The sequence below is a fragment of the Podarcis filfolensis genome (assembly GCF_964270895.1).
Source record: "Podarcis filfolensis genome assembly, chromosome: 1".
NCBI classification, from domain to species: Eukaryota; Metazoa; Chordata; class Lepidosauria; order Squamata; family Lacertidae; genus Podarcis; species Podarcis filfolensis.
Genome location: NC_139604.1, coordinates 88,083,257 through 88,104,521, shown reverse-complemented (window position 1 = coordinate 88,104,521; position 21,265 = coordinate 88,083,257). Strand labels below are relative to the sequence as shown.

Below are 21,265 nucleotides of genomic sequence, written 5' to 3'. Positions count from 1 at the left end.
TTTAAAAGAGCAAATGGATAACATAACCACAGTAACTTGGAGGAGGGCACACCAAGGGTATAGGATGTTGCCCAATATCCAATGCCTGGGTCGGCTGCCCAATTGGCAACAGTCTTATTCTGCTGCCCAATTGGAAACAGCTATGGAAGGAAGCAGATTGAAGAGCACCCGATTCCTCCATCACTTGTTTAGTCACCTCTTCCTTGGCATCCCATGCCAATCTGCAACATAAAATGTTGAAAGCAACACAGGCTCACAAGAGGCTCCTAAGCTCTTGTGAGGTGCCCAGGACTTTCAGTGAGCACATTTGCTTCCCCATCGCTGTGGTAACAAGGCTGCAATGTGCAATGCCCTTTACTTGTGCTGCTTTTAAAAGAGCTGTGTACACTGCCTAACAGTTGCTGCATCAGGACTTTCCTCACCCAATACTGTGGGTGGACAAAAACCATCCAGATCACTGTGACTGGGGTGGCAAGGGCACAATTCCATGTAATATTATGAACTATTGTTTAAAATTCAGCTTCCACTGGTCACAAATGACTATCTGGATCATGCTCACACAATCTGATATACTCATTTAAAGAAAACAGCTTTATACATGGGAGGAAATATTGTATTGAGATCATTTGAAGACATGATCCCTGAACTACAAGAATGCTGATATTCAGGGCTCAATTCATAAAATGAGGGGTTTCAGGCATTGTATAAGGCATGATGCAGACATCTGGACCTCCATTCCAGGTTTCAACTCTACCTTGCTAGGACTTGAATCTCTCTTAAACTTGAGTCAGGCTATCTATTACCGATATCCCAATTGAATAAGCATGTTTAATCTAGCAAAAACAAATTCTTCACAGAGACAGATAGATATACCATTTGTGCCTATTTAGCTTCCATTGATTTTTTAAAAGTGAATCTTGATATCCAGAAGCTTGGCCTGAACTTCTTAGGGCCCATCTGAATCCAGAGACGTGGAAGAGCACCAAGGTGGATTGCTGCAGCTGCACATAGAGAACCCCATCACTCAATCCAGTCTCCAGATTTCTTGGTAAACAGGTGCTCTGTGTGTGTGTGTGTGTGTGTGTGCGCGCACACACACACGCAGTGATTCTACAAGGGCTTCATTTTCATATCAGAAAATGACATTTCTCAAGTAATTACTAGGTTCTTTCAACTACCATGGCTCATGGTTTTGAATTAAAGACCAATGGCTCCTAAGAGCAAAAAGTGCTCATGAAACAGGACATTCCTGCTTCCTTCACTGAAGCATCTTGAGCCCACTGCTTCTGACAATGGAGGGAGCCCTGGCATAGCATTCAATGTTGCATGGATGGTGTAGTCAGAGAGGAAAACTAACAGAAATGGGTGACCCTTCTTTGTTTAAGCATAAATGCTTTCCTCTTGTGCTATGTTATCGTGAGATCTATGCCACTGTACTTCATGCAATGGGGGTGGGGGGAGGAAAATGCTATACAGAGAAAACTTAAAATTATGTGATTAAAATGGAAAGACCTCTTATGTCTGTAACTCTAGACTGACACAAATTAAATGCATTCCTGAAAAGTAACTAGCTGTTCAGGGAAAGTACCTGAGATAGAAACCAGTGTGCCGCTTTGCACAGAACCTTAACTCACCTTAGCTGCAATGGCTGCAGCAGTTATATGTGAGGAGGAACTATCCTCTGTTGAAGCAACTCCACTATCTTTTTTCTCTTCCTCCTCTTCCTCACACTGTACACCTTTGTCTTCTGTCTGCTTGTGTGGGCTGATGGTTGGAGGTGGAGAAAGAGGTGGTGGTGGTGAAGGTAGATCTTCAAGTTCATCATGCACCTCTTTTACTTTTACAATGGCATCCCGCAAAAGGTCAATGGCATGAGGTAGGGCTGGCAGTATAAACTGAAAGCATTCCTGTGCACAATGAGAAAAATGACAATGAACACTTACCTATAAATGATAATAGCTATTGAGCAGTTCTAATATTAAAGTTGACTAGTGATCTGATATGTATGTTGTTTTTAGGGGCACGTTATTGATTTGATATTATATTGATTTGATATTCAAATTCACTAAAGTTGCAGACTTCTTAATTTTCTGTTTTACTTTATAATGTGTATGTCACAGTTATAAGGCTTTTCATTTCCTTTTGTCCTAATGGGCTGTAGAAAATTATAATTCTGTGGCTGAAGAAATTCTAGAAATATAAATATTATACAACACTATTTCAAAAAGTGGTAGGGTTGGGGTTTTTTCCATGAAACAAAGTGTTGAATTATTTCAACAATATTAAAATAAATAGCACTTAGTACTGAACCTAGCAATAACACTATCATCTTTCTTCTGTGATTCATTATACAGACCCATTCACTTTTCTAGAGGTGTCCTTTTGATTTTAACATTTAATGTACCTTCTCACAATTCACAACACCTAGCATTTTTCTTGGTTTTGCCCACGTAACAACATTCATGTGGGGTAAGCGCATATTTTCTAATTTAATACAAAGCAAACAGTGGCTGAGAAGGTATGATTTGCTCAAAGGCATGCCCTCAATCCCATCAGGCAGGACTTGGACTCAGTCCAAATCCAACTTTCTTTACACTAGTAGACACAGTCCAATTTTGTCCATACATATATCAAACTGGATAAAGGAATGCTCTTATATATCTTAAGATCACACTAGAAGACTTTCAGAATAAATAGAACTGGATTCAGAGAGAAAAAAAAGAACTCAATGTGTCAGTGAAATCAGACTTCCCTGCCTCTTCTCCTTCAACTGATACTTCCTCCAAGGCTTCCTAATGGTTTAGGGACTCTCTTTAATGTGCTGCGGTACAGTATAAGAGAACTCTGGCAGTCAGGCAGAGGCAACTTTCAGGAGTGGAGTTCCTGCTGGTGGAAGTTACTTCTGCCTGATTTCCCCTTCAGTTCCCCTGGTCAAAACCACTCCATTCAGCAGTGGTCCCTAATCCTCAGTACCCTTTCTGGGAGATGCTGGTGGGAGAATGGGCTGAGGAAGTCTGCTTTCATCAACCGCATAACATATGTTTCTCTTTGGATCCCACAGATGGTATTATTCTGACTTAACCACTGGCAAGGACAATCATTTAGATGATTGTTATTGCTTGGTGTTTGTTTTTATCCTTCTAAGACAGAACATATGATGTTGACTTATACCACGTCAGACCAATGGTTCAGCAAGCTCAACAGTACTACCTGGGATCCTTAAAGAAAAACAAGAACTGAAGATGGAGGAGACTGAACCTGGGACTTGTACAACTGTGGCACTAAAACTGGCAACAAAACGTCAGATAAAGCAACAGGAGTAAATAGCAGGTGATGGTAGCAGAAAAAACAATTCCAGACAACCTCCCAGGAGAAGCCTAGAAAAAGGCCTCTGATGGCAATTGCATACTTAAAGCAGTCCTTCCAATACTCTGATTCAAGTCATTTGTGTAAACTTCCTTTTGAAATTTAGCACTCATTGGTAGACCACATAAGAATAAAATTATGCAGCCCAAATTTAAAGGAATGAATAGATGATGTTTGATTGTCAGTATGAAAGTGTTTGGACTCTGCCTTGGTAATACTCAACTTATTGTACTTGTTATGCTTATTTTCTATGCATCTTGGTAGTTTCTATTCCAAGTTATTCTACTGTTGGAAAAGTTCAGAAAAGGGCAAACAAAATGATAAAGCTGGTGGTGGAAAAGTTACATCATTTGGGGATTTTTAATTTAGAGAAAAGGCGAGTAAGTGGACACATGATAGAGGTGTATAAAATTATGCATGGTGTGGAGCAAGTGGATAGAGAAAGGCTTTTCTCCCTCATAAGACCAAAACTTGTGGAAATCCAATGATGCTAAATACTGGAAGAATTAGGACAGGCAAAAGAAAGTACACAATGCATAGTTAAACTATGGCATTCTCTCCCACAAGAGGCAGTGATAGCCACCAACTTGGTTGACTTTAAAAGAGGATTAGACAAATTCATTGAGGTAAAGGCATGGAGGTTGGAGGCAGTATGCTTCTGAATACCAGTTACTGGTAGGGCTGGCCCAACCGTGAGGTGGACTGAGGCAGCTGGCTTGGACAGTGAAATTCCACAGAGCAGTGCCTCTGCAGGCACCCTGCCCGCTCTTGCTGCCTCTGGAGAAGAGATTGCAGCTTCTGGCAAAATGTCGTTGGAAGCTGCCAGATGATCCCCACTAAGCAAGGCTTCAGGGTGGGGTGGCAAAATGGGAACAGGCCATCCCTAGTTACTGCTGTAATCAGGTACTGATTGCATGCTTCCCACATGCCTCTGGTTGGCCACTATGAGAAAAGAGGGTGCTAGACTAGATGGGCCACTGGCCTAATCCAGCAGGCTCTTCTTATGTTCAGTAAGTTAGGAGGAGGAAATTAAAAAGGATCTAAATAAAGTTTGCTGTAGAGTGTCCACTTACAAAAATTTAAAGTTTACCAGTTTTCAATGGTGCATAAGGGTAATTTCTGACTGATACAGCACAGCTCTTGTTTGCTGTTCCTTTTTGCGTGCCAGCATACTGTTTTTGCTTTATGCAATTCTGCCCTTTCCTCTTATCCACGTGCCTTGCCTTACTAAGTCATTGTACTCTGCCTGACTGTTCTTATATGTCTATCTTCTTTGCCTCAGTCTTCTCCGACAAAGAAAACAATGCCCGACCTGAAGAATTTGGAGCAAATGATTCAGCAGAGGAAACACAGCCCAGAATAACTAAGGAGATAGTACAAGAATACTTGGCTAGTTTAGATGTATTCAAGTCTCCAGGGCTAGATGAACTGCATCCAAGAGTATTAAAAGAACTGGCAGATGTGATCTCAGAACCACTGGCAGTCATCTTTGAGAATTCCTGGAGAACAGGCGAAGTCCCGGCAGACTGGAGGAGGGCAAATGTTGTCCCTGTTTTCAAAAAGGGGAAAAGAGAGGACCCAAATAATTACCGCCCAGTCAGTCTGACATCAATACCAGGGAAGATTCTGGAGCAGATCATTAAGCAAACAGTCTGTGAGCACCTAGAAAGGAATGCTGTGATCACCAATAGTCAGCATGGATTTCTGAAAAATAAGTCATGTCAGACTAACCTGATCTCATTTTTTGACAGAATTACAAGCCTGGTAGATGAAGGGAACGCAGTGGATGTAGCCTACCTTGATTTCAGCAAGGCATTTGACAAGGTGCCCCATGATATTCTTGTAAAGAAGCTGGTAAAATGCGGTCTTGACTATGCTACCACTCAGTGGATTTGTAACTGGCTGACTGACCGAACCCAAAGGGTGCTCATCAATGGTTCCTCTTCATCCTGGAGAAGAGTGACTAGTGGGGTGCCACAGGGTTCTGTCTTGGGCCCGGTCTTATTCAACATATTTATCAACGACTTGGATGATGGACTCAAGGGCATCCTGATCAAATTTGCAGATGACACCAAACTGGGAGGGGTGGCTAACACCCCAGAGGTCAGGATCACACTTCAAAACGACCTTGACAGATTAGAGAACTGGGCTAAAACAAACAAGATGAATTTTAACAGGGAGAAATGTAAAGTATTGCACTTGGGCAAAAAAAATTGAGAGGCACAAATACAAGATGGGTGACACCTGGCTTGAGAGCAGTACATGTGAAAAGGATCTAGGAGTCTTGGTTGACCACAAACTTGACATGAGCCAACAGTGTGACGCGGCAGCTAAAAAAGCCAATGCAATTCTGGGCTGCATCAATAGGAGTATAGCATCTAGATCAAGGGAAGTAATAGTGCCACTGTATTCTGCTCTGGTCAGACCTCACCTGGAGTACTGTGTCCAGTTCGGGGCACCACAGTTCAAGAAGGACACTGACAAACTGGAACGTGTCCAGAGGAGGGTAACCAAAATGGTCAAAGGCCTGGAAACGATGCCTTATGAGGAACGGCTAAGGGAGCTGGGCATGTTTAGCCTGGAGAAGAGGAGGTTAAGGGGTGATATGATAGCCATGTTCAAATATATAAAAGGATGTCACATAGAGGAGGGAGAAAGGTTGTTTTCTGCTGCTCCAGAGAAGCGGACACGGAGCAATGGATCCAAACTACAAGAAAGAAGATTCCACCTAAACATTAGGAAGAACTTCCTGAGAGTAAGAGCTGTTCGACAGTGGAATTTGCTGCCAAGGAGTGTGGTGGAGTCTCCTTCTTTGGAGGTCTTTAAGCAGAGGCTTGACAACCATATGTCAGGAGTGCTCTGATGGTGTTTCCTGCTTGGCAGGGGGTTGGACTCGATGGCCCTTGTGGTCTCTTCCAACTCTATGATTCTATGATTCTATGATCTATTTTTCATAGAACATAATTGGCCCGTTGTCCTACCCATCTACCTGCACACCTCAAATAATACATCAAATACATCCCCCTTCTTCCTAGTGTGTAAAGTAGATCTATTCCAAGCCTTTATACCTTCTCTTCCTCATCTCAAGTTTCCAGAAGTCTGACTGGAAAAAGAAGTGAAGAAAAACTGGTTAAGAAGGGGGCACTTAAAATAATCTACAGTGGTACCTCAGGTTACAAATATGCTGGGTTACAGACTCCGCTAACTTGAAAGTAGTACCTCGGGTTAAGAACTTTACCTCAGGATGAGAACAGAAATTGTGTGGTGGTGGTGGGGCAGGAGGCCCCATTAGCTAAAGTGGTACCTCGGGTTAAGAACGGTTTCAGGTTAAGAACGGACCTCCAGAACGAATTAAGTTTGTAACCAGTGGTACCACTGTATTCATCTTTGATTCCATTTACTTGTGTCAACGAAGCACTCAGTTACATATATTCTAGCCCTGCTTTGCTAGACCAGACAAAATTAGATCTAATCCAGCATCCTGACTGATAGCCATCTATAGACTTTTTCTTCATAATTTGTCTAATCTTTAAAAGCCATCTTAGATAATGGCCATTTCCACATCTTGTGGCAGTTTACAAACTAATTGTGTGATGTGAAATATTATCTTTTGTCCATCTTAAATCTACTCCCAATTAATTTCATAGGGTGTTGCTGGAGTTCTAATGTTACAGGAGGGAAATAAGCACAAAGAACATCTGAACAGAAAAGCGAGGGATGACCAACTTCTGCATTGACAGGGCCACTCCATTTTCCTTATAGGAGTCCAAGAGGGATTTGAAGCTTGATTTCAACAAGCTGGTTTTGTAAATTTAGGCAATGCACACAGGAGTCTTCCAAACACAGAAGCCATCATTTGTGACAGCTATGATGAGACCCTTCCCCTCCAAACAGGGCACCATTTGAAGGAGCTGTGCTGTACCTCAAGTGAATTTGTCTGAAGAAAGGTGAGATGGTGACTTGAAAATAACAATACACAAAAAGGAAAATTGAAAAAAACTTCCAGAGCTCTAGAGTTCTCTACAACACTGTTTTGAAACTGCTAAAAGAGAAGGAGAACCAAGCAGAAAGGTGTTTGCCTGCCCCTCAAGTTATGTATATAACTTAGGAACTTCCACTTAACTCTATTTTTCTGAGCTTTAGTTTTCCAAGGTTTTGTTCTATTTAGGTACAGATTTCTTCTTTTTCTTCTTTGGCTGAGTAAGATTGTCTTACATGAACAAGGTCTTAACAGTGAGTCCGTAAGTGACTGTGGAGGCCATTTCTGGAGCCCTACATCCTTCCACAGTGTGGACATTGGTTTCCAGGTAGGATTTGATCACGGTGAGGATTTGCCAAACGTACCCTCCTTTTGGACGCGGGTGGCACTGTGGGTTAAACCAAAGAGCCTAGGGCTTGCCAATCAGAAGGTCAGCAGTTCGAATCCCCATGACGGGGTGAGCTCCCGTTGCTTGGTCCCTGCTCCTGCCAATCTAGCAGTTTGAAAGCATGTCAAAGTGCAAGTAGATAAATAGGTACCGCTCTAGCGGGAAGGTAAATGGTGTTTCCGTGCACTGCTCTGGTTTGCCAGAAGCGGCTTAGTCATGCTGGTCACATGACCCGGAAGCTGTATGTCAGCTCCCTTGGCCAATAAAGCAAGATGAGCGCTGCAACCCCAGAGTCGTCTGTGACTGGACCTAATGGTCAGGGGTCCCTTTACCTTTACCTTCCTCTTAGCTTGTTTCTCCTTTTCACCCTGAGTTCCGGCTTCTTCAAATTCCATGAAACCTTTGGTAAAGGCTGTTCTCCAATTGGAGTGCTCGCAGGCCAGTGTTTCCCAGTTATCAGAGCTTATACAACGTTTTTAAAGATTTGCCTTGAGAGCGTCTTTATACATCTTTCGTTGCCCCCTGGTATTTCACTTTCCATTCTTAAGTTGGGAATAGAGTAGTTGCTTTGGAAGACGATAATCAGGCATCCAAACAACATGACCAGTCCAATAAAGTTGATGTTAAAGAATTATTGCTTTGACACTGATGATCTTTGCTTCTTCCAGTACACTGACATTAGTTCACCTGTCTTCCCATGTGATGTGTAAAATTTTCTGGAGACATTGTTGATGGAATCTTTTGAGGAGTCAGAGATGGCCATGTGAAGAGCTTGTGGGAACAAGATGGGGTGATCATATCATTGTGTACAGAAACACTTGAAGGATATCAGTTTCAGTCAAGCATAACTGTTTTCTTTTTTGTGGTTTCTGTGCAGTCTCAAAAATGGAAAAATAGTGAGCTGACATGCCAGGTGGAAGATGCAGACTTCCCATAAAAAAGTTAAACTTTAAAAGTTGTTTCCTTGAAGTTGTATCCCTTCATGCAACTCACTGACTTAAATGCTTTATGGAGATAGGTGTAGATCACACTGAAACATTTATAAAGCACCAATCACTTTCAGAAATGCAGTCCTTGAGGTCTACATTTTTGTAGTGTGAATGTGAACTCCTAAGAGACCCTATACTTGGACTAAATTGTAATATAGTTTTAATAACTAAAACAATCCATCTGGAAACAAAACTAGGCAGAAACTTTATTCCTCTCTCCAAAATGTTTATTAACTCTATGAAATCTTCAGCAACAGTTTGCCTGACACTCAAGGTGTAGCACACTCACCCATTATCATCCTGAAGATCAGAAAAAAATAAAAGCCCAACATAATATATTTAGTGATATGAAAATGAGAAACTTGCTTTAGAGTATTTACCTAACAAGCATGAAAAATGAAACTTAAGGTATTATACATCTCAAAGCATAAGCTGCAAGTAAACACCATATCAGATTTTTATTGTTTATACCAAATAGCCATTACAATATACATCACAAGACAAAATATATTTCAACAAAAAATTAATACAGGAGGAGGTTAGCTTATACATTTTCAAAGGTGCAAACTGTAAAAACTTAAACTTAAAATGTTCCCCTAATCTTCTAAATCAAAAATTCTGTTGCCAGTCAACACTGCTTTAGGTAAAAAAAACTTTACTTTCTTACAGCTGGCACTTATAAAGCTACACTATAGTTAACAAATCTGTTTACAGTCAGCAATCATGTAACTTTAAATTAATTTTATTGACCTTCCATGAAATTATGAAAAGAAGACAGAGATCTATCCCTTGGTAAGTTAGATAAAGGACAATACAAAACATAAAGCAAAATGTATTCAAACTCATCTGACCTGCATATACTGAAATTATAATTTATGTATTTATTTTTAAATTTACTAGTCAGATAATATTTGTACATAATTTAGAATCAATCCAAGCCTTTGCTGTAAAAAGGCCTGGAGAACATATGGCTATTAACTCAAAGAGTTTTAACACCCACTTCAAATGAACAAGGGGAAAATTCCCTTGAGGCACCAGAGTTTTTCTAGTGGGTATAAGGGAACCAAACCTCTAAGTCTTAACATCTAACTACATGCTACATTAGTCATTCACCTGAGCTGCTGGATGCAGTTTTTAAAAACAAATTGCCAGTGTGTAGACTTGATCTAACCCTAAGCCTAATTGAACTCTTACGACTGAAAGAGCCAACAATTCACTTCAGGTCTAGCAGATTAAAATCCATTTTAATTACAGGATACAAATTTCTTAAAGAAGCTACTGTTGGAATTTTTACCATCACATGATATATGAGTAGAATTTCTCCATACTCATAAAAGGATCTCTACTGAAGACAGGCTCCTGAAGAATAGATACGATCCTCTAAACCAGGCTTCCTCAAACTCGGCCTTCCAGATGTTTTTGGCCTACAACTCCCATAATCCCTAGGTAGCAGAACCAGTGGTCAGGGATGATGGGAACTGTAGTCTCAAAATATCTGGAGGGCCAAGTTTGAGGAAGCCTGCTCTAAACCCTCAGATGAAGAGACTGGGTATTGTGATATAACAGAGACGCCTCTATTGGATATTTATAGAACCGGAAAATGTGAATAACTGAAAACACTTTCTGTAGGTTACATAATGTAGCATTATCAAAAGCAATAATCTGGGAAACAAATAAAGTTGTCGCTAGAGGTCATATTATATCACAACTGCCTTCCTATATCAAAAAAGAAATGCTTAAAATTACAAAAGATATAGAGATTTTAGAAAGCAAAAATAAATTTAAACACTCTAAAGAACCATATGAGAACTCCATTGACAGTAAAGCTACTTGTTTTAGGAGAGCCTTCTGTTAGTCGAACAGGGATCAAATTGATCTTTGGCACATACCCACACACCCGAAAAACTGCTCTAAAACAGTATAGAAAGTGATGTTGGAGTCTGCAAAGGGAATGTCTGAAGATTCCCTTGAACCAAGTTTTGCTGATAAAAGGCTCAACTGGAAGCCTTCCATCAATGGAAAGACACCAATATATACAAACTCCTATCTGAAAAAGGGTAAGTTATATAAATTGTGATATTGTTATGAGTTAGTGGGTGGAAGAAAAGTATCCACATGACTGTGACCAGATTTATCACTCTAACAATTAAACATATACAGTTATACCTTGGGCTGCAAACGTGATCTGTGCGGGAGGCATATTTGCAACCCGCAGCGCATGCCCGTGACATGATTCTGCGCTTCTGCGCATGACGTCATTTTGCGCTACTGCGCATGCACGAGCGCCGAAACCCGGAAGTAACCCGTTCTGGTACTTCTGGGTTCAGCGAGGTCTGCAACCCGAAAACGCACAACTTGCAGCGTTCGCAACAATGCCACTTATCAGAATAATGGGGCCAATTATGTTATTTTCTGGTAAACAGATGAACTATTTATAATGGATCATGAACTTCTTCACTAGGAAAGCACCCCCACGCTCTAACTCTCCTCTTCATACCAATAGTATAACCTCAATGTCTGATGTGCCTGCTTTCCTCCAGTAAGGTGATTGTTTTCTAGAAAGTGGCAATATTTTCTTCATTGCTCCAGCACTCATTTCTCATTACTTGTAGGAATTGGCCTTTTGTTTTTTGTTGTTCTCTCATCTTTTTAGATTCCTTCTGCAATGGTTCTAAATAGACTTTGCCTCTGAAACTTGGCCTTCTTATGTACTAACCCATTTAGAGTAGAGGGAGGGAATCTTTCAACATGGCCTTAGAGTTTTTGGCACTGAGGTCTTCTCGTGGAATCCATGCACATTTCCCTTTCGTTCTAGACTCACAACTGATATGGATAAAAATGAAATGGGTTTCTGAGGAGTTTATAGTCATATTTTTCCTTATGACTTATTTGCATTTGATAGGATTGTTATAGGATGTATAGCGTTTGTTGTATATTTTCGCATTTCTGCCTTGTGTACAGCAACGTAGGAAGGTGGTAAAAATAATAATAATGAAATGAACTTCCCAATGGAAGAGGTACTCCATGCAGTTTGGCTGGCTACATATATATATATTCCATCACACCTCCCTCCCACAAAGCTGTCTATAAATTAGAAGTGCTGTCACTTCAAGACATAAAAGAATGCTGAAAAATCTGATATAGCAACTTGCACTCTGAGCAAATAATAATGAGGGGTCTGTGGGCAACCAAATGAGTGATATCATTTACTGAGGTAAAAATTCTAGATAGTCATCCACAGCAATACTATAAACTCATCTAATTAATTATATACAAATAATAACTCAGAGTGTAAGTTGAAGTAAAGATTCAGAATATGATTTCCAAAGAGGAAATGTTTACAGACATTTCAGGGAGAGAGAATGCTGTCCTCTACCTCCCCTCAGCGTGAGTGAAGATGGATAAACTAATCAAAAGGGAAACAATTTATGCTGTTGAAAGATCTCTGGAAGACATGACTAGCTTTCATTTTGCTGCACAAGATGACCCTTCCACTGAATTGCCAGGCTCCATTCAATGAAAGGATCGGTTTCATTATAAAACCGGCAAAATCTAAAGGGGCTTCCAGTTACTGAACACATTTGCCAACAAATAGGTACATTTGTATATTACATATGCATTACATACAAAATCAAAAAGAGAGGCATTAAACTGTACAACATCTTTACAATACTTCTGCTTCTCTTCTGAGTGAAACTGTGGCCAAAACTTTTAACATATACTGGTTACAATTTGATAAATTTTCTTATCCAGTTTACTTCATTGAATGTTTCTTGGTCTTCTATTGTATTTTCTCTACTCAAGCTCACATATCTTATTATAGTAGCTTGTGAAAAATAAATACTTCATATCACCAATGGTTTAGAACAAAGGCAACAGATAAAAAAGTAATTTTCTTAAATGTAGCCAACTTGATTTAGGGAGACTGCCACATATTTTTTTGACAGTGAAATAAATAAATATTATTTTCTAATTCCAAGTCTTAGAGCAATTGATTTCTAATATAGCTATATACAAACTTTTAAAAGTTAAACAATTATCTAACCACTATCCTAATATCTTATAACTTCTCAGGTGTTTATAGACTCAATGGTATGGTGGCATAAAGGTGACAATTGTTCACACATAAAATTTTGTTTTGTTTCCAGTGTGGGTCATACTTACTCTGGTTGAGGTATAAGGGGATCACAGGTTTTTCATCTCACTTTATTAAGAGTCCTTACTGCTGGATATTAGTGAAAGCTACCACATAAAAGAATCTCAGATCTCTCAAGTGTTACTGACAGGAAGATTCAAAGTTTTAAAGCACCCTAAACCAGCTCATGTTACCTTGCGTCAAAATTTATTGAGGGAGTTTGCCGCACCATGAATATATGCTCCCTCCTCTTTCATTTTCAGCTGAACAGAACACTTGCTGACATATAAACCGTGGCTTAAGTAGTTCCTTGAAACAAGGGTTGCAAACCAGTTTCAAACTTCAAATTCAAGGCATTTTAACTCAAAGATTTATATCAGTAAGAAGAAAAGCTGCTTTTTATATAACTGATTTAAATCGAGTTAAGCAAACGTATTCAAATATTTCTTAAATAATGGTGCAAATCTGATCACCAAAATCATATTATTTTATCACTAAATATATTATCATTTATAGGGCTTCATTTTCGCAAATAAATCTTGCATATCCTTTCTTGCACTACATACAATGTGCACTGTTCCCTTTTTAACCTATAAAATATTCCCAAAGATAATACAGAAATCTGCACATTGGAAAATTTTGTCTTCTTTTCTATGTTACTCTGACTTTGCACAATCTCACACTCACAAAAACAAAGTAGAAAGTGAAACTGAAATACCCACAACTGAAAGGTCAAAGCATAGCCTGATAGTTTACTGGGCAGACCAGAGAGGTTTCTCTTTATTGGGTGAACAGGAAATGTCTGTATTTTGTAGGAAACTATTCATAGCTAAGAAATTATAAAATTGGTTCTTTTTTTTTTTAAAAAAAAAACCCTCCTTTAACTCATTATGTTAAAGCAGTGGTACTGATTCAGTTTCCAGATTAAAAATAAAATAATGACAAACTTAAATAATACTATTTGTTACTGCAGTTGTTGTTATTATGATTATTACATCATTGATTTTTATCTACTCTACCACTGTTTGCCCATTTGGACAACATGGCAAACTATTTTGACAAACCAGCAAGTGTTATATCTAACCAGGTATGTGAGCAGATAAGAGAAAAGAGCTTATGTGAACCAACACCCACAGCTGCCATTTCGGTTTCAAAAAGCAATCATGTATCACTGAACAATGATGCCACATAATGTATAGATTTGCCCCAACACATTCTAAATCAACTCGGTAATGTAACTTCAGATATGTGCCATAATTCAGCAATATTCCATACATAAGTGGTATGATGCCCACCCAGAAGGGCTCCCTCATTCATTTCAGAGGATTGGGCTGAATGATTACCAGTTGACCTTCAGTTACCAAACAACTTGAAGCCTTTGTTTTGATAACTGGGATGATGGCATTGTAGGTTTCACAAGATAGAAGACTAATGTTCATTAAAAATAATGTTCACCTTATTGTTTCATTGTTAATTTCATGGTTGTTACAATTCATGGGAGAAATAACTTAAAAGGCAAAATTATTCTTCTTCCCCAGATTCATAATGAATATTAATGATTTTTTTCCCCAGACTACTGCTTACCTGGGACCCCTTCTTGCTACCTGGAAGATTAATTATAAGAGTTTTCCCTCTGATTCCGCATACAGGTCTGAAAAGAGAAGAGACTGTGATGAATATGAGTGCATGAGAAACATCACCACTGGACCAAAATGTTTTATTATTCATAACTGTCTACCAATGGTCAAGACAGGGGAGGTCTTAAGATGTGCTCAGTAGAAACAGACTATTCAATACAATGGACCAATTTGATTTAAATATATTTGATTAAAGCGTTCCATCAACACATTAAGCATGGTATGAGCGTGAAAGCTTTCCAAACGTGGGAACGAAAGTAGCAACTCTTAAACGGTTTTAACAGTAGCAAAGCATAATTATTACATAGCTTCTCTTTCAAAAATAGTGTCCTCATTGATTGATTGATTGATTGATTGATTGAACTAATAAACAATCTATGTTAGGGTTAGAGGGAATACTTCATTCCCATGATGTTTTCAAGACATGTGAGGCGAGGCACATTGTCCACGACCTGTTAAATAGAATACTTTACCATTTTATTTATGGGTAGAGAAGAGGAGTAAAAATTCAAATAATACTTTCTAGGTTGGCCAGAAATTCTCCAACATTTTGGAGGAAATCTAAACAAGAAAATATTCCTTTCTTTTCAGCACCGGATTAAACATGACTTTCTCATGCATGCACTCTTGAATTTCGGCAACTGGCTAAAATGTTTTAAACAGTTCTAATTTTGGTTCCTCAGTTTTGTTTTTGCCGGGTTGATGTTGGTGAAATGTTTAGTTGGGGTAGTCGCTATTTTAATTTTGGTATAACTGTAAACTGTTCATTATTGTTATTATTGTTGTTGTTATTGGTTTCTATTGATTTATTGGTTTGTTTGTTGCTTGTATAGGATAGATACTTTGTTTTTTGGTGCTTTGTTGTGTTTTTATACATGTTGTAAGCTACCCAGAGTGGCTGGGGAAACCCAGCAAGATGAGCAGGATATAAATTACAAAATTATTATTATTATTATTATTAAAAACATTTTTGTTTGCTCAGGTTTAATGAGCTTTATGCAGCTAATTTGTTGTATTTCATTGCTCTGGTCTGTTTCTTGTTTTAAATTGTGAGTTTCAAAAGTTTTTTTTCTTTTTGACTTCACTTTTTTATTGTAAACAACCTGAGATATAAATAGTAAAAAGTAATAACCAAATCAATTTTCAGAAAAAAATATTGCTATGTCCTGGGCCATATTTTGCCATGGAGCAGAAAGGAAGATTAAGGATCCAGGGTACCCTTCAAGATTCTAAGACTAAAGAGTAAGTTACTGACTTAAATGTGAATATCATAATTTTATATGGTTTTTTCTCCGCTTCTATATTCTCTGGATTCTTGAAGTAACCATTATTCTGTATTATCTAGCTGGCTATACCTGCTACAGTTAGACCCATATGATATAAAGGGTGTAAAATAAAACACATAATTTAATTAAGGTCTAAAATACATTCTACAGATATATAGGTCTTTGATTAATTCAGACCTGTACAGAAACTCTGTTTACAGAGAAATGACAGTTTTAAATGTCTTTAAACACTAAGAATTTCATTAACTTTATTGCAAGCTTATGAAAATGCATAAATTACACAAAATCCAGAGCAATGGTATTTAATTTTAAATAATAATATTTCTAATTTTTTACTTATGAAAGGTTACCTAACAATTCCAACATAACAATTCCTATCAGTAGGCTTGAATGGTAAATTTTACTGATAACTCTTGAGATGCATACAGTGGTACCTCAGGTTAAGAACTCAATTCGTTCTGGAGGTCCATTCTTAACTTGAAACTGTTCTTAACCTGAGGTACCACTTTAGCTAATGGGGCCTCCCACTGCTGCCATGCCGTTTCTGTTCTCATCCTGAAGCAAAGTTCTTAACCCGAGGTACTATTTGTGGGTTAGCGGAGTCTGTAACCTGAAGCGTCTGTAACCCGAGGTACCACTGTAGTCTGAAATGAAAGGCTTATATTTTGATAGCCTCCCTTCATATTATGCGAATAGCTAAATTTATGCATTATCTTCATGGTATCCCTAATTTTCTTTAAGCCTTGTCTCACATCTTGTTGATCAGATGACTGCTTTCTGATAGCTTTCCTGTCTTTTGCATTAAAAAAAATTTCTCTGGATTTTATAGCCCTTGTGGTAAATATTGAGAAATTGTGGGGTGCAGGTAAAGTAGAAGCACATATTCTTCATTAAAGAAGTATTTTTACCTGCTACTATATTTCTGGTGAGTTGTCCTAAATTTTTTCAAATGAAGTTCTTAGCACTATAACCCTGACTCACCTGAATGCATAGCAGCCAAGGCTCCAGGCACTTAGCTCCAGTCATATCATCATCAGTCTAATCATCGGTTCAAGGCAGGAATGAATCCATTTCCTGGTTCATTCATCCTGATCAGATGTTCAGTGCTATGAACAATAAGCTGATGAATGTAAGCCCTCTGGGGCTAAGCCAGGACAAGAACTGTACATACTGCTCTTGCTTGCAAATGCAGATTCTTATGCAGCTACGAACACATGTGCAGAAGACTGCTTCTGTGTATGTAAGGCATTACTTCAACTAGGCATATTTGTTTTTCTTCATGCAAACATCACCAGTGCAGGAAACAAAGCAAAGAAACCTTAAAGGTAAGCTGGAAGCACCATTTGAGGCCCAATATGCTTTAAATCAAGATAATCAAGGGCTAGCAATAAAAAAAGGTATTAATAATGTCAAATAATCACAAAAACTGTTAAAAACAACAACACATTGTGACTCATTCAAAATAAAAATATGGCACAGCTTGTTGCATGGAACAGCCAAGCCACAAGTAACTGTTTCACAGAAATAAAAGCTCAATTATTTCTCTTTAAGAAAACCCGCTCTGAATCCACAAGTATTTTCAACAAACACACATGATAATCTATAGTAAAACTGTATGTTTGTTTATAGATGATATACAACCACAGACTCCTAAGATGCTCTTTTTGATGCCCCTAATTTTATAAGAACAAACTCTCAGCATACTATAAGCAAATCAGCAAGGAACCAGTATATATTAATTTTATTACCAATTTTTCTCTATCCATATGGAAAGTGATCACTATCCTTTTGAGCTTATTTTAGATTTCAATATTGCTGGAGGTCAGCTATCTTACTGACATAATTGGAGTCAATGGGTCTTGGGGACCAGAAGAATGAAGTAGTCTGAGGCTCTCTGGCTCTCAGATTAAATTGATGAGATCTGACCAATTAATAATACTTCATCCTCATTGTCTTTTGTGGAAAGCCTCTTCTTTAATTATTTACCAACAGACAGCAGAGACAGACCTTTTCTAATTACACCATATATCTCATATCAGAATTTTGGCCCATCCACTTGCAGATAAGAACTGCAAGAATGCTAAAAGGACTCTGGTTAAATTCTCCAGACAACACTGTAAACTAAAAATGGAAGTAGCCACTGAACAGCTCATCAAATTTAGATCACTTTATAAATGCCTCATACATAAAAAAAAAAGCAGAAAGCAAGAATATAACAGAACTCAGTGGAAAGTTTTAGACTCGGCTGTCAGAGAAATAATGAGTATAAGTTTTGGGCTATCGTTCCTTGTGGACTGGCTAAGTGAAGAGGGGTTACTAAAGCTTAGATTTCAACTGATGATTAGACTAATTATTTTACAAAACTATATAACTCTTCAACAGCTTCTCCTCCCCTTTGGTGGATTATTGAGTTTTCCCTAACTGGGATCCAGCAACTTCATGTATGGTCAAATCCCTGAATGTTCCAACTAGGTCAAATAAGGCCTCAGGGGAATATCACATGCATCTCAAACTGTTTAATATGCATTCTAACTGTGGCATCCTATCCTCAATAAATTGTTTATTGATATTGGCTTGACAGGCTTAATTCCTTTATGGTTGGAACTGTCTGTGGTTTATCCTTTTTTAAAATCAGTTTGTTGCTTGTTTCCTGTAAAACTTATTTCTGCTTAAGTTGCAGGCGTGTATCTCCTGCAACTGTATTCTGTCTGAAGAGAAAGTTGGGGTTAGAAATTCTTATTCCACTATTAATTGTTGCCATACTCTGTTCCATCTTATTGGGGAAATGGTTAAAAATATCTATTGTTGACCTATCCTCAGCTTTTGAGTTGCTAGATAGAAGCAGTCTGAGGGCTAAGTTGCTGCCCTGGGCTGCCGATGCTTCTTCAAAGTCTGGGCCATGATACATTTGTTAAAATTAAAGTAGGCAGGAGCGGACCTCTATCTGACCCAATTCCAACTATGAACATAGTTAAAGAGGAATGCTTCTGGTGCTTTTGCTTTTCAGCCTTTATGTCAATGTTCTGGGTAAATTGTTTGGGAAATTGGATGCCATAAGAAATAGAAAGGTCAGCATCATTCTATGCATGGGGCAGTCTGAAAAAGCAGATGGATCTGCTGCCCAATTTCTATCAGAAGGAACAGCTTAGTATTAATATTTTTTCTAAAACTAAAGGGCTTGCATTCAGTAAGCGATATCCCACATATAACTGGATAAATTATTTTGTTATTTAGGGGTTCACTTTGCAGCTAACTCTTCTTTGATGGCCCATAAGGATGCTACTCTAATTAAAGTAAGACGTCTTGTTGGAACCATTTTGAATTCTTTTTATACAAAGGGAGGACAACAGATTGCTCCAGCCCTTAAAATCATTTTGACCAAGGTTGATTCTTCTGTTGAACACTGTCCAGGAGTGGGAGAAAGTTCAAAATTCATTACTAAAGGAAGTACTGCTTTACCTGTTGGTACTCCTGTTGCTTATGTTGGTGCAGAAGTAGACTGGCCCTCTGTCCAGACTAAAATACAAGTCAAATTATTTGAGATTTTCTAGGCTGTATCCATGTATCAAACTGGCTCACCAGAAAGCTAATTACTTGGATCTAATTAGTAGAGCTGCGCAACTGATTTATCCATATTCGGAACAGAGTCAATTTATGCCAAATCCAGGCCAAGGCAGCTACAAATCGTTCCAGAGCAGTCCAGGTGGACTCAAATTGATCTGTAGTGATTTGTGCCAATCTGGAACTAAAGAATAGTTCATCTAAGGCCAAGGAGAACTATAAGGAGAATGCTAGTGGGGAGAGACAGGGAAGTCATTTGTGTTCCAGAAATATGATACTCATTACTATAGCACAAATGGATAACACATGGATGTTTTGGGCTGCCACTATTCTCTCATGCACTAACATATCTGGAACTACACTCTCCCCAGTGCCCCAGAAGATTCCTCCCTCCCTGCAGAGTCACATAAAGATGGAATATAGTGACATTCCTGATCTGAAATCTGTTGCATTCCAAACTGGAGAAACATGAATAACAAAGTATCAGAAATGTGAACTGCAGATTTACTCCTAAAATGGAGTGACTTCTAGGTTGGAAATTATTATTTTTTAAAAAAGAGGGGGTGAGGGAGATTGACTACACGATCATTTTCTAAATAACAGAGACAAAAAGAGCCTGTACAAGCGAGGCAGATATGAGGAGTTGACAAGAAGGAAGTGAGACAGGAATGAGCAACCAGGAGAAGGCTGGCAAAGTGAAGGAAGAACAGCAGGATGGGGCACAATCAGGAACAGCATTTGTGCACGTGGAAACGTTTGTTGTCTGATGCCAGCAAAGAACAAATAAAGCCCAATCACAGTGGGAAAGGGGTAGAGTTATTTGGGTCCAAGAAAGCTTGTACCATTCCAAAGACATACACTGAGTCAAAGAACAGGGTTCTAGTTCAGTTAAAAGAAAATATGTGGTGAGGACCATGGCAATAACTAACAGCAGTACATAGAGTCTCTAGCTCACCATTATGTGTTATGAACCAGGCCGTAGTAATTATGTCAGGTCACATAGGAAGTTGAAATAGAAAGTACAGGGGAAGGGGGAAGACTCTATTTGCGGTTGCTATTTTCAGCAGCACCCTTGTGTTCTTTGCAAAATGACATTCCATCAGAAGCTACACTTATCTCTTAGCCCCCCTCCACTTTGCATTGACATCTCCTGTACACATATGTGAGGAACCTTATGTTCCTTATTTCAACTCACAAAGCTGGAGCATCATGTTCTAAGGCTGATAACGTCCTTTAGTAGATGGACTATTTGTGAAAATTCTATGAGTGCAGATTAGTTCCATCATAATTAGTGCCACTCAGGACAACCACTGAAACACCCCTAACTTATAACAATGTAGATTTGGTGGATAAGCACCATCATAACTCAAAATGTTTAAAAAGTTTCAGATTCAGAAGAATCTAGGTATAATATAGACTTAGATATAGAATCTAATCACTATTTGTATACAAAAAGCACCATGTGATAATTTAACAAAAGTGGTTAGGCCAGAATAGTAATAATGGTCTAGAAACAGCACCTCATAAGAACAGAGTAAGGGAAACACTGGCAGGTAAAGTACTGATTCATATAGAATAGATATTTTCCACCATGTATTGCTACATGATCACCAAGTGTATTTTAGAACACCATTTCACTACTGCTTCGTTTGAAGCGAATACATTCAGAAGCAATTTTTGCAATTGGAGCTGCCTCAACACAGTAATTGAACAGTCTTACTGAACAAGCATGTTAAGCTGAAATCACATGAAGGAAAGTAACTGAGTAAACACAGCCTCAAGTTACCAACAGAAACTGCATAGACCTTGAAGATGGATTCCAAAGAAGGAAATGCCATTTGACATCTGTGAAGCAGATTTGTGTCATTTTCCTCATCCTAGTAAGTGTATCAAACACATTAGCAACATAGCAAGCAAAGTTAAT

General features: G+C 38.6%; 1 protein-coding gene across 35 annotated transcripts in view; it reads right to left on the bottom strand.

Moving 5' to 3' along the window:
- GPHN (gephyrin) overlaps positions 1–21,265 on the bottom strand; it is a 233,308-nt gene that overhangs the window by 88,274 nt on the left and 123,769 nt on the right. For all 35 annotated transcript variants that reach the window (XM_083604388.1, XM_083604375.1, XM_083604383.1 and 32 more), the window contains 2 exons: positions 14,442–14,508; positions 1,635–1,907 (listed from right to left, as the gene is read on the bottom strand). In XM_083604388.1, the coding sequence (XP_083460514.1) occupies positions 1,635–1,907; positions 14,442–14,508 (340 nt within the window). The remainder of the gene's footprint in view (positions 1–1,634; positions 1,908–14,441; positions 14,509–21,265) is intronic.